The sequence below is a fragment of the Oppia nitens genome, unplaced genomic scaffold (assembly GCF_028296485.1).
Source record: "Oppia nitens isolate AA-2021 unplaced genomic scaffold, nextdenovo-longstitch-racon4-pilon3 scaffold21_pilon_pilon_pilon, whole genome shotgun sequence".
NCBI lineage: Eukaryota > Metazoa > Arthropoda > Arachnida > Sarcoptiformes > Oppiidae > Oppia > Oppia nitens.
The window spans coordinates 642,457-657,255 of record NW_026533201.1 but is presented as its reverse complement, the minus strand read 5'-3'; the positions used below and the strand labels follow the sequence as shown (position 1 = coordinate 657,255).

At 24.0% G+C, this 14,799-nt stretch overlaps 2 protein-coding genes across 2 annotated transcripts; one reads left to right on the top strand and one right to left on the bottom strand.

The window, feature by feature from the left end:
- Positions 1-6,609: 6,609 nt before the first annotated feature.
- Positions 6,610-11,205, bottom strand: LOC128953363 (uncharacterized). Its single transcript, XM_054298847.1, has 4 exons — positions 11,096-11,205; positions 9,297-9,851; positions 8,587-8,919; positions 6,610-7,741 (listed from the first exon to the last, which is right to left on the bottom strand). The coding sequence occupies exons 1-4, from the start codon at positions 11,203-11,205 to the stop codon at positions 6,610-6,612; spliced, it is 2,130 nt and encodes a 709-aa protein (XP_054154822.1).
- A 1,571-nt stretch (positions 11,206-12,776) lies between these two features.
- On the top strand, positions 12,777-13,479 carry LOC128953362 (lactosylceramide 1,3-N-acetyl-beta-D-glucosaminyltransferase B-like). Its single transcript, XM_054298846.1, has 2 exons — positions 12,777-13,413; positions 13,469-13,479. The coding sequence occupies exons 1-2, from the start codon at positions 12,777-12,779 to the stop codon at positions 13,477-13,479; spliced, it is 648 nt and encodes a 215-aa protein (XP_054154821.1).
- Positions 13,480-14,799: the final 1,320 nt, after the last annotated feature.

The window sequence follows — 14,799 nt, the reverse complement described above, 5'->3', positions numbered from 1 at the left end:
AAGACAAAACATTATGAAACCACTGAAAAGGTGTTATGTCTGCAACAAAGTCGGACACATAGCTAACCAATGCTATCACAACAAAAGCAACAATAATAACACCCGAAAACCAAGAATTTACCAAAAGAACCGTCATTTCAGAGGACAGACATATCTCGGGCAACAATCATATCAATCGACAGCAAACACAATGACACCAACAGTTTCACCGACTTTTTTGGTCAATCCGATGAATCAATTTCCGGGACCACCAAACACGACACATATACCTCTAGAGTACATAAGTCAACCTCTATATCAACGATAGTAAGAAAAATCATTTTATTTTATGCTAACACTAGAAGTGTTGCAAACAAATTAAATGAATTAAATGCCAAATTAATTGAAACTAATTGTGATATATTAATACTTAATGAAAGTTGGCTAAATGATAGCATACCTAACAAATGTGTAATTAATAATAACTTTATAATTTATAGAAAAGATAGGGACAGCAGAGGTGGCGGCGTTTTAATTGCCGTAAAAACAATATTTAAATCAAAAGAAATAAAAATCAATACAGAATTTGAAAATATATTTATTGAAATTATTATTAATGACAAAAAGTTATTATTTTTCACACTTTATAGACCTTCAAATATTACAATTGATTTTAAAAACTATTTACTATATATAAGTAAAAATATAGATTTATTATCGTATTACTTAATTATTTTTTGTGGAGATTTAAACATAAATATTTACAACAATAACACTATTAAAAATGATTTAATTGAAAATTTTTCATATTATAATTTTACACAATTAGTAAACACACCAACTTATCCATCACATAATCCAAAAAATCTATTAGATGTTTATTTTACAAATAATAAAAATTTAATAACATATGTTAAAACAATACCTAATTTAAATGAAAACTGCGATCATTTAGGTGTTTTAAGTGAAATTAATATACAATATAATAAAAAGTCTAATAATAGTATTATAAAAACTAATTATAGCAAAGAGTCATTATTAGATTTTAATAATAAATTATATCAAATTAATTGGTTTGAATTAACTAAAAATGATAATGATATCAATAGTATATATGAAAAAATAGTAAATAAGTATAAAGATCTATATGATAAAACTTTTAGTAAAGTAGTTATAAAAGTAAATACAAATAAATTTTATAATAAATCTATCATTGAATTAATTAATAAACGCAAAAATATACTAAGACACAATTTTAATGAAAACAATTTTAATGAAAAATATCATTTTTTAACTAAACTAATAGGATACGAAATTAATAAATATGAAAATAATAAATTTAAATCATTGATAACTAAATCAAATAATTTTAATAAATTTTATAAATATGTTAAATGTATTTCTAGTGATGAAACTAATAAATGTTTTATTAATGATAAAAACGAGACAATAACTGATAATCAGTTAATAGTAGAAAATTTTAAGAATGAATTCATAAAATCATATAATAATAACACTAATAATAATTTTCAGAATATTGTCACAAATTTAAATAATAATTTATTTGAATTTGATTTATCTATGAATGATGTAATAAAAAGTTTTCAGAAATATAATTATAATTCATCACAAGGATTAACATTTATTGATAATATTGTACTAAAAAACTGTTTAAATGGTACTTCAAAATTAATTTATTTTTTATTTAACAAAATTTTATTTCATCAGCATTTTCCACGAAAATTAAAAATAATTGAAATTACACCTATAATTAAAAGTAATAAAAATAAGCAATTATTTAACTCTTACAGAGCTATTGGGGTTCAATCAAATTTATTTAGGATTTTTGAAAATGTTATTAATCAAAAATTAATACCGTATATTGAATTTAATAATATTTTACCCAATTGTCAATATGCTTATAGAACCAAAATAGGTCTAAAAAATTTTCATATAGATATGCAACAAGTAATTTGTAATGCTTTTAATAACAATATTGTTGGTATAGATATTATATTTTTAGACTTTTCTAATGCTTTCAATACTGTATCTCATGATATTTTAATGAAAAAACTTAAAAGTTATAATATACATGGTAAATTTTATAATATTTTATGTGATATTTTTAAAGATAGATACCAATATGTTAAATATAATAATCATAAATCAGATTTATTTAGTGTACAATCTGGTGTAATACAGGGTGGAGTTACATCAAGTGTTTTATTTAATCTATACATTTCAGATATTATACAAAATTTAAATAGTTATATTTTTAAATATGCAGATGATATTACATTAATCAAAATAATTAATAATAATAATGACTGTCATAAGTTACAATCTGATTTAAATTGCATTTCAAATTTTTGTATTATAAATCAGTTACAATTAAATATCAGTAAATGTGAATTTATGCGAATTTCAACTAAATCTACTGAAATAAATGATTACTTTATAAATTCTACTAAAATTAAAAATATAGATAATAACAAAAATGCAGGTATATTTTATGATAAAAATTTTAATTTTAATATTCACGTAAACTATATATACAACAAATGTATTAAAAAATTTGCAATTTTAAAAAATATTTGTAAAAAAGCTAGTGGTAATACCTTTTTAAAAGCATATCAAACTTATATTATACCCATAATTGAATATTGTAACCTATGTTTAGTATATAATTCAACACAATCTGAAAAAATTGAAAAAATTCAGAAAAAAGTGACAAAATATATCTGTATGCTAATGAATAAATTTAATTTATCATATTATGAAAGATTAAAATTTTTAGATTTAGAATCATTAGGTAAACGCAGAATTTTACAAAATTTGAAGTTATTTTTTAAAATAAAACTTAAAAACATTGATATTCCTAACAATTGGATAAACTGTGTTGAATTCTATAATACAACTAGACATGGGATAAAATGTAGAAAAACTGTTAATAGATTAAAAAGGTTTGATAAAAACTTTTTTGATTATAATGTAAATTTATTTAACAATTTACCACAAAATATTAGGGATGAAACAAATTATAACAAAATAATTAATTTACTTAATTGTTATTTTAAATAAATATGTAATTTTAAAATAATTTTAACATATTTTATTGTCAAATATTATTGTATATTATTATGAGAATATTGTATTTCATAACAAGTATGTGAAATAAAGATTATTATTATTATTATTAAATAAATTTATAGCTTTATCTTAAAACTTATATATATATATATATAAAAGTAAAAATGTTAATTTAAAAAATAAAATAAAATAAATAACTATTATATATTTTTTTAGGTATGGCTATTAATAATAATAAGCATTACAATCGCTACAATTGTATTATCTATGCACAAATATTTTATAATTTATAAAATCAATCATCATCATAATAATTTCAAAAATAAAGGATATATTAATAATGTTAATAATAATAGTAACAAAATTATTATTATTTTTAATTATTTAATTGATTCTATTGATTCATTATTAATATCAAGTAAGTTTAATTTTTATGAATGACTAAATAATTATTATTTTTTAATTTTTAATTTTTTTAAAATTTAAATTAAGCTCACAAATTACGCCAATTGATACATAATAAATCTATACTAATATTATTGGCATCACTAATAATTTCCGCAACTTTTATCGTAAATTTCCTGAACAATGACATAACATCGGGAACCATACGAAAGCCGACCGAACAAATCGATTCGTTCGACGATTTCAATACAATTCAACATCGATTGCAACCAATTTGGTATCAAAACGATATTGATCAATTAGATAATAATACAAATGTAAGGTTTAACTAGCTGTTTTTTTTCTAAAAATATTAACAAAATTTTTGCATGCTTAATAAAAATAAATACTATTAAACAAATATAATAATTTAGCATGATTAATAAATTAAACTATACTGATAATTATAGTTATATTTAACTTTAGTGGTTTTAAATAGTTGATAAAATAGATTTTTTTTCAAAAAAGTATTATTTTAAATATTTTTAATCATATTTACAGAAAAAAATTATATACAAAAATATATTAATTTTTTTATTGATGTATTTTTTTTTAAAAAAAGTAATATGAATTCATAACAGTTTAACAATTTTATATTTTCAAATTTTTTTTTATCATTTAACTAATTATTTTTTGTAATTATTTTAGATTTTAATGAATTTTTTAAAAAATTCAAGACACAAATTAACATTAATATTTTATTTATTTAATTTTTTTCATAGAAAAAACTAACAAATTTAGAACAAAAATATTATGAGCAAGCTAAATTTGGTAAACAATTGATTGTGAAATCGTTTGCATATTTTTATCAAGATAATTTTTCAAAAATTCTCAATCAAATACAATCAGCTAAATCGCATGTTCTGATTGGTCCAAATATACAGTTTGTCTATAGACTAATCGATAATAAACGTGACATACATATAGCACGTGACGCTTATTATAATCAAATTGTTGATCAACTCATACACAAACACTATTCAAATAGTTTTATTGGCAAACAATATAAGTTAATGTAAGTAAAAAAAATTATAAAAAATAATATTAGTCTAAAATTAATTATTATATAATTTTTAATTATAAAAATAATTAATTAATTATTATTTAATTTTTAATAATAAGAATTTATTGATAACTATATGATATATTAATAAATATATAATCTATAAATAATTATCTAATTTATTAATAATTATCTAATTTATTAATAATTATATAATTTATTTATAATTATATAATTAATTAATAATTATATAATTTATTAATAATTATATAATTTTTAAAAACTTTACTATAGATTAATGATTATTTTAAATATTTTAGTACTAAAACAATGTTTGAAAGTGGAATATATAACAAAATGCTGGACACGGCTATTAAAAATATGTTAATATTTTACGATAATAATAATAATAATAATAAAAATGATTATAATAATGATGATGATAAAACTAATTTATTATATACAATGCAACCAAACGAGTTGAACATTGCTTGGGGACCATTGTATTGTGGTATTAGTGTATCAATTGTCGTATTTTATTTGGAAATTTATTTTCTACATTTTATTTATCTAATTATTTTTAATATACTAATTAATCGCTAATATATATATAAATAATATTTTATAAACAATTGTAATTTAATTATTTGTTGTTGTTTTTGATTAACTGTTTATATTATATATATATATATACAGTTAACTATTAATATTTAAAAAATATTAATTAATAAAATATACAAAAAAAAATATTTTAAAAAGTCAACTGGATCAATTTTTAATTGTAAAAAATTATAATAAAAAGTTTTATTTTAGTTTTATCAAAAAAAATATTATTCAATATGTTTCTAAAAAAATATTTATTTTTTATGACAATATTAATAATTAATTATTTTCAACAAATATTTTAATTAAAAATTAAAAAACATTTATAATAAAATATTTTAATAATTAATAGAAATAGTAGCCAATAGTAATATTTTTTGTACACAGTCTAGTAGATATTTATTAATATTTTATAATGATAATGATAAAATTAATTTACTATATATATATTGTTAAACTAAATGAGTAAATTAAATTGTTTGAGTACCAGTATATTGTGGTATTAGTAGAGATGGGCAAATAGAAAGTTTCTATTAAATTTCCGTGAGAAAGTTTCTAGAAACTTTCTCACGGAATAAATTTCTATAGAAATTTAACTTTATTATTATACAATGGGATCCCTATATATAAAATAAAAATAATTATCTAATAATAATCAGTTTTGTAAAATTTTATTCATCATTTTATTATATAATAGTTTAATATAATTAAATAAATAAAATTTTTACTTTAATTAATAATTAAAATAGTGATACTTATAATTAATTATTAATTGTAAAAACAATGTACAGTAAAAGCAAGTTAACAAATATAGAGAAAACAAAATTAACTAGGGGATCCCATAGATAGAAATTTCTTTTAGAAACTTTCTAGAAATTTCCCTATTATTTTATAAATTTCTCTTTTTTGCCAACACTAGGTATTAGTATATCAATTGTCGTAATTTATTTGGAAATTTATTTCCTAATATTATAATTTAACTAATTATTTTAGATATACGATAATTAATTATTAGATTATTATTATACTTATTAATTTAGATGTATATTGAATATCTGAATTAATAAAAATTTTAAAATTTTACTTAAATTATACTATTACTTAAAATTATTTTTTAATTTTTTTTACTCTAACTGCTTCTATAATGATTTTAGTTAATTAAATAAAATAAAACGAAAATTAAGCTTGTTCAATTAAATAAAAATAATAATTAATCAATCATTAAGAAACAAACATTAGAAACTATAAAAACAAATTAATTTTTTAAAAATAATTAATTAAATTATTTTTTTATAATAAAAAAAATACATTTTTATATATATAATAAATTTAAATATCATAATAATTTATTATTAATTAAAAAATATATTATTTTTTTAATGGTTAATAAATGTACAAAATTTTTTATACATAGTATATAATATTAATTATTTAAAACAAATTTATTTTAGATAAATAATATATTTAACTAATTAATTAAAACTAATTAACTAATCAATATATTTACCGGTTTTAATACCAGTAAACCATTCATAAAATACTAATAATAAATAGGTTAGACTGCGGACAAATATTTTGATAACTGGCCTCCGATAGAGTTTAGTATACCATTGATAACCCGATAGATAGTATGGTATATCGCATACTAAATCCAATAGTTTGCTACTAATACTACTACTACTACTACTACTACTACTACTTGTAGTATTATTTTCGGTAAATCTATGCCACAAATCTAACTGATCGGGGCATTCATAATGTACGGGAAACGTATGCAAACGGTTAGGGCATAGACACTGATCAAACATTATATAGGGACTATGTATGAGCGGAACACCGGTACGATTGGCCAGCAAACCAATGATGAAAACATCTTCGGGTACACCGTTAACAGGTATGTCCAACTGATTGTTGTCCAATAAACCGGCTAACAGTTGGTCACGTGACTGATTGTCCATAATATAGGCCGAACCGATAACAGTTGGCGGCATATAGTCGTCGCCGATGTTCACCGATGGCCAGACAGTATGGGATATATAGTTTACTTCGTGCTTGAATCGGGGTACTATTGGTCCCGGCCATATATGTCCGTACAGGCCGTTACCGAAATCGGGTAACAATTGTATGAGTCGGTCGATGTTGACAAATACATCGTCATCGGCTTTCAACAATAGTCGGGTCAATGGGCATCGGTATCGGTGCCAACCGATCATTGCAATGGTTTTCAACGATAGATTACGATAGTTGTCGACGAAATCAAATTGCAAGATATCGTCATATCTGTGGGACTCGTCTAGGATTAGCTGGTTGTCCACTACTGGTTGACGTCGACACTGACCAATTAGAAACCATATGTCCAGCCGGGGGTATCGTTGTTTGGCTGCACCCACCCATCCCTGGCGTAACTGTTGTCGTCTATCCGAGTACTTACGGCCCGAACAGCCCGACTGTATGAATATAGTAATGTCTGGTCTGTGGTGTTGGTGCTGTCGACTATCACTACTACCACTACTACTACTACTACTGTCATCACTACTACTACTACTACTGCAATGTCTGTGTTTTGGTTCAATTGTTACGATTCGGGTCAGCGATAGATAGTGTTGTCGTAACTGTTGTTGGCTTAGTTGTTGATCATCAGCACCGGTATGTTGTTGTTGGTGTTGTTGGTGTTGTTGGTGTTTGTAGTTGTCATCAACAATTATTGAATGGCATTTATAGATAAATTGTTGATAAATTACTAAAATTATTAGCTGACTTATTATAATAATTAGTAATAATTTAATTAAATTTTTCATAATTAAAACAAAAAAATTATTAATATTAATAATAATAGTTATTATTACAAAAAAAAAATATTAATTAAATTTTTAAAAAATACTTAGTATTTTATAATTACTTATAAATTAAATTACATTATTATTATTATTAATAATACATATAATGGTTTCAAAGTACTGTTTAACTAAATAAATAAATTATTAAAAAAAAACTTTCAAGTCATTATTTTATTTTATTATTTTATATAACTATATTTGAAAAAAATTATTAGTAATATAAAATAATTTATATAAAATAATTTATTTAAAATATTTTTTATAATAAAATAATTTTTTGCATTAAATTAAATTAATAATAATTTTTTGTATTAAATTAAATTAATAATAATTTTTTAAAAACAATAATAATTTATTATATAATTAACTATTAAATTATTGATAAAAAAAAACTAAAACTAAACAATTATTTTATCACTTTTAATATTTGTTAAAATTTCAAGTATGACTCTGAATAGATAGCTTAGAGATTGTAAAAATATTTGGATAACTGGTTGATTATAATAACCGGTTTGCAATAGAAATCGGTTAAAATAATAACCGAAATCACATTTAATTATATCGGATAGTTTGCTAACAATATTATTATTATTATTATTACTACTTCTACTACTATTAGTAAATGTTTGCCAAATTTCCCATTGATTCGGACATTCATAGTGTATGGGAACGGTATGCAAACGATTAGGACACTGGCAATTGTCGCCCGTAAACCATTGATGGCTATAATATAGATGAATACCCGTACGATTGGCCAGCAAACCGATTAGCATCAGATCTTCGGGTATGTCGACTACAGGCAGGTCCCGATTGTTGTTTTGGTCGACCAGTAAACCATCGAGTAGTCTATCACGGGTCTGGTTGTCCATTAGATATGCACCACCGTATACGGATACCGGTAGATAGTCGCCGCCGCCCGCCCCACTGGGCCAGACCGTATGGGGTACGAAATTTTTCTGATACCTTTAATTAGACATATAATACTATAGATTTATTATAAAAAATACAATATATATAATTAATAATAATTATAATTATTTAATAATAATAATTAAAAATTATCTATTAATAATAATTAAAATTATTTAATATTAATTAAAATTATTTAATAATAATAATTAAAAATCATTTAATAATAATAATTAAAATTATTTAAATAATAATAATAATAACCAGTTTTGTAAAATTTTATTCATCATCAGTTTAATATAATTTAATAAATAATTAATTAATAATTAAAATACTAATACTTATATTTAGATAGAAATTTTCTATTTAGAAATTTACTAGAAATATCCCTAATATTAATTTTTATATATAAATTTCTAGACATTTGATACCTATAACGGGAAACCAATTGTCCCAATGCTATCAAACCATGTATGCCCAGTGGCGGCGGCGGCTGCTGTCGACTATTGACCAGAAAAACGGGCAATACCTGTACGACTAGCCGATCAATATTGACAAATACGTCGTCATCGGCTTTCAACAATAGTCGGGTCAATGGGCATCGGTATCGGTGCCAACCGATCATTGCAATCGTTTTCAACGATAGATTACGATAGTCGTCGACGAAATCAAATTGCAGTATATCGTCATATCTGAGGGACTCGTCTAGGATTAGCTGGTTGTCCGCCGGTTGCCGACACTGACCAATGATAAACCATATGTCCAGTTCGGGGTATCGTTGTTTGGCTGCACCCACCCATCCTCGGCGTAACTGTTGTCGCCTATCTGAGTACTTACGGCCCGAACAACCCGTATGTATGAATATAGTAATGTCTGGTCGGTGTCGGTGCTGTCGACTACTACTACTGTCATCACTACTACCACTACCACTACCACTACCACTACCACTACCACTACCACTACCACTACCACTACCACTACCACTACCACTACCACTACCACTACCACTACCACTACCACTACCACTACCACTACCACTACCACTACCACTACCACTACCACTACCACTACCACTACCACTACCACTACCACTACCACTACCACTACCACTACCACTACCACTACCACTACCACTACTACTACTGCAATGTCTGTGTTTTGGTTCAATTGTTACGATTCGGGTCAGCGATAGATAGTGTTGTCGTAACCGTTGTTGGCTTTCTTGTTGATCATCAGCACCGGTATGTTGTTGTTGTTTGTAGTTTTCATCAATAATTATATTGCATTTATATATAAATTGTCGATAACTTAATAAAATTATTAACTGACTTATTATAGTAATTAATAATAATTTTAAATATTTTTTCATTATTTAATCAACAAAAATATTAACAATCAAAATAATAAATATTATTAATATATGAAAAAAAATTATTTAATCTATTTATTTGAATAAAAAAAATACTATTTAAATTTTTTTTTTCAAAATTACTTATTAAATAAAATTTTAATAATTATTTTAATTTGAAGATAATATTGCATATAATTGTTATAATTACTATTTAACTAAATAAATAATTTTTTAAAAAGTCATTATTTTATTTTGTTTTTTAAAATTTTATGTATTATAGTCTATAAATTTAATATAATTATTTTTTTAAAAGTTTTCATACAGATTAGCAATTCATATGATGTTATAATAATAAAATATAATATTAAGTTATATGTATATCAAATTAATAATAATTTTATTAAATACTTATAATACAATTTAATAATAATAATAATAATAGTTATTTATATTGGATTTAAATAATTATTTATTTATTTTATTGCTATTATTAATTAGTTAATTATTTAATTTTTTAAAAAAATTAAATAAAATATAATAAGAAAATAAACATTTTTTTAAAAAAATTAATTAATTAATTATATAAAAGCTAAACATTTTTCAAAATTTTTAAATTTTCATAATTATATGTTTGGAATTTTTTTGAAGTTTAATTTAAAGTAGCATGCTAAAATAGCAACAACAACAAAAATAAATAAATAAAATTTTTAAAAATAAATTCAATAAATTTATATGCAAATTAAAATAATTAAAAATAAATAATTATAAGTTAATTAATTAATTAAATAAATAAATATTAGTTATACGTGTTTTCCGACGCCGGGTGCCGCAGTCAACCTGATCACAGTAGTCGCACTGATTGACCAATGAGTCGAATACCTGATTCTGGGGACAGTTAGACAAATGTGAGATACCTTTCCAACAGTTATAGTACAGTTCACAGTAGATCGGGTGCTGAAATTGACCGGTCGGTTGCGGACATTTGGCATTTATATTATTATTAGTATTATTATTGACTATAGTTTTCATATAAACTATATTATTAATAATTAAAATAATAATTATAGCAATTACTACTAAATTAATACAAAAATATTTCATTGTATAAAATTTAATAATAATAATAATGATTTTTTTTAAACAACAATAATATTTATCGAAAATAATAGTAATTAAATATATTAAATATAAATAAAAATAGTTTTTTTTTCAAATAATTTTTTTTATCAAAAAAAAAGTTGTTTCAATTGTTTGCAATAATATCTATTAACAAAAAAAATATAGATAACCTAAATAAATCAATAAAAATAATAATATTTACTTTAAACTTATTTATTACATATGATAAATTATAAATAATTGATAAAAAAAATATTTTGTTATTTATTTACTAATTGAATACAATAATAATAATAATAATAATAATAATAACACTTTACAAACAACTTATTAAATAACTAATAAATAAAAAATAATAATAATTAGGTTATGGATATTATATCTTAATAAATAGAAATATATATATATATTATTTAGTTTATATTTGATAAATAATTATCAATTAATAATTAATTTAGTTTAATTGTTTTAAATTTTAGATAAAAATTACTTTTATTAATTTTGTTTGAATAAGTAGTAGTAGTAGTAGTAGTAGTAGTAGTAGTATATAAATATTAATATAATTGAATATAATAATTTTTATTTAGTTAAAATACTGTAAATTACTAAATAATAATAAATTGTAAAAAACTGATTATTTATTTAAATGATTTGTTATAATTATTTTCTATTGAAAATAAAAATAACTAAAATAAAATATTATTTGCAAATCACACATTCATTACATTTAACTAAACAATATTTATAATTATTAATAAAAATATATTAATTAATTAAACTAAAAATTTTTATTTCAATAATTTTTAATAGATAATGATATCAATTTAATTAATTCTATATATATTTTAATAAATTTTTTGTTTTTTTTTGAATTATATTAAAAATAATAATTTAGTTATTTTTTTTAAATTTTATAACAACAGTTAATCAAAACTATTCAAAAAAAAAAATAAAAATGAAAAATCACTATTTAATTATATCAATAATTTTATTGATTGAATTAATTATATTAGTTAGCTATCATCTATTATTAGAAAAATGTAATAATAATAATAATAATAAACTGCATACTAGTGCTGATGGACAACAACAACATACCGGTGCTGATGATCAACAAGAAAGCCAACAACGGTTACGACAACACTATCTATCGCTGACCCGAATCGTAACAATTGAACCAAAACACAGACATTGCAGTAGTAGTAGTAGTAGTGGTAGTAGTGATGACAGTAGTAGTAGTAGTAATAGTAGTAGTGATAGTCATCGACAGCACCGACACCACCGACCAGACATTACTATATTCATACATACGGGTTGTTCGGGCCGTAAGTTCTACGATAGGCGACAACAGCTACGCCGGGGATGGGTGGGTGCAGCCAAACAACGATACCCCGGACTGGACATATGGTTTATAACTGGCCAGTGTCGGCGGCGGCAACCTATGGACAACCATCAGCAGCTGATTGTACGGGAATCCAATCGTTACGATGATATATTGCAATTTGGTTTCGACGATCACTACCGAAACAGTACACTGAAAGCCATAGCAATGATCGGTTGGCACCGAAACCGATGTCCAACGGCTAGACTATTGATGAAACTCGACGACGATGTGTTTGTCAATATTGATCTACTCGTACGGGTATTACCCGATATTAGCCGGTCACCAGGTATACATGGTCATGCACATTTGGCAGCACTGGTACCCCGCTATCGATACGAAACCAATTATGTATCGCCCGAAGTCTGGCCAAGCGATTCAGATGCCGTACCGGTTACGGTAGCCGGTGCTGCCTATATTATGGACAACCAATCCAGGGATACACTGTTGGCCGGACTGGCCAAACATCAGGACATACCGGTTGCTGGTGTACCCGAAGATAACTTTCTGATTGGTTTTCTGGCCAATCGTACGGGTGTTTGGCGTCATCATAGCCAGTGGTTTCGTGCCGATCGGTGCTGGTGTCCGACCCGTTTGCATACCATACCCGTACACTTTGAGTGTCCAAATCAGCGTAAAGTTTGGCATACATTTACTACTACTAGTGGTAATAGTAGTGGTGGTGTCGGTAGTATTTGTAGACAACTATTATTAGATTATCTAATATGCGATTCCGGTTACTATATCTATAGTCTATTATTGATAACCGGTTTATATCGTCAAACAATTGTCAAAATTTTTATGTATAACTTAATGTATTTTATGATAACATCCTATGAATTGTTAACCGGTTTGAAAACTAATAAACTAATTGTTTAATTCAAAAAAAAAAATAAATTTTGTTGTTGAGAAAATTTCTCCCCTCCCGCCCCCCCCCCCAAAAAAAATACACATATTAATAATGATTAATGTATTTAGTATATTATGTTTTTTTTTAATTTTTTATTTTGTTATTGTTTTTAATTGTTGAGTTATAGATCATCCCTGTCCCCCCCCCCCCCCCCATATCCCGGAGCTTCAATTAAAAATTAAATTTTTTTTAATATTTAATATTATATTTTTTTTAATTTTGTTAGTTAAATGATATGTAATTAAAAAAAATTTTTTTTGTTAATTAAAATTAATTAACAAATAAGCAAATAATTATTGTATAAACAATAAAAACTTGATTAGTATTGAAATTATTTGAATTGTTTTTGAATTTTTGTTTGGGTTGTTGTTGTTGTTGAGAACCTGTAGTTTTATTAGCAAACTGTTTCCTACACTCTATACTACTACTACTACTAGTAATAGTAGGACTGTCTTCGACATACCTATTGTAGGTAACGGCGCTAAACAGTTCATTACCCGATGATATATGATAAGCGGGACAGTTGTCGACAATTTGCATCATAAACATGTGTAGCATTTCATCGATGGGCAGAAATGCTAGACTCGGACAACGGTTGCGGTACTGACTGTGCAAACAGTCAACTAAATCATAGATCAGGCAACACCTTAACTGGTCAAACATCGGGTTAACTATAGGTGGTATAGTTGTATTATTAGCAGCAGCACCAGCACTGGTAGGTAATCCTAGAAAATCATAGCTATAGGTATAGTTGAGATCCCGGTTTTCGGTTGAACTAAACTCAGGTATATTATGTTGTTGTCGATCAGCAGATGCAGCTCCGGGAGGTTGTGGCCATAGTTGGCCTAACGTTTTCATACACTGGTGGCCAAACATTTGCTGACCAATAGTACAGTTGATTACTTGGTCTACCAGTGCATGACCTGACACTTGTATCTAAATTATGATAATAATTAATAAATTAGTTAATAATTAGTTAATAAAATGGTTAATAATTACACTTTGATTAGCGTATGTCATGTCTAAAGTATACTCTTGTTTAGTAAAGTAGGCATTGATTACAAGTTTATCATTTTGTTTATTATTATTATTAATAGTAATATTATTATTAATATTATTAATAGTATTATTATTATTAATATTATTAATAGTATTATTATTATTAATATTATT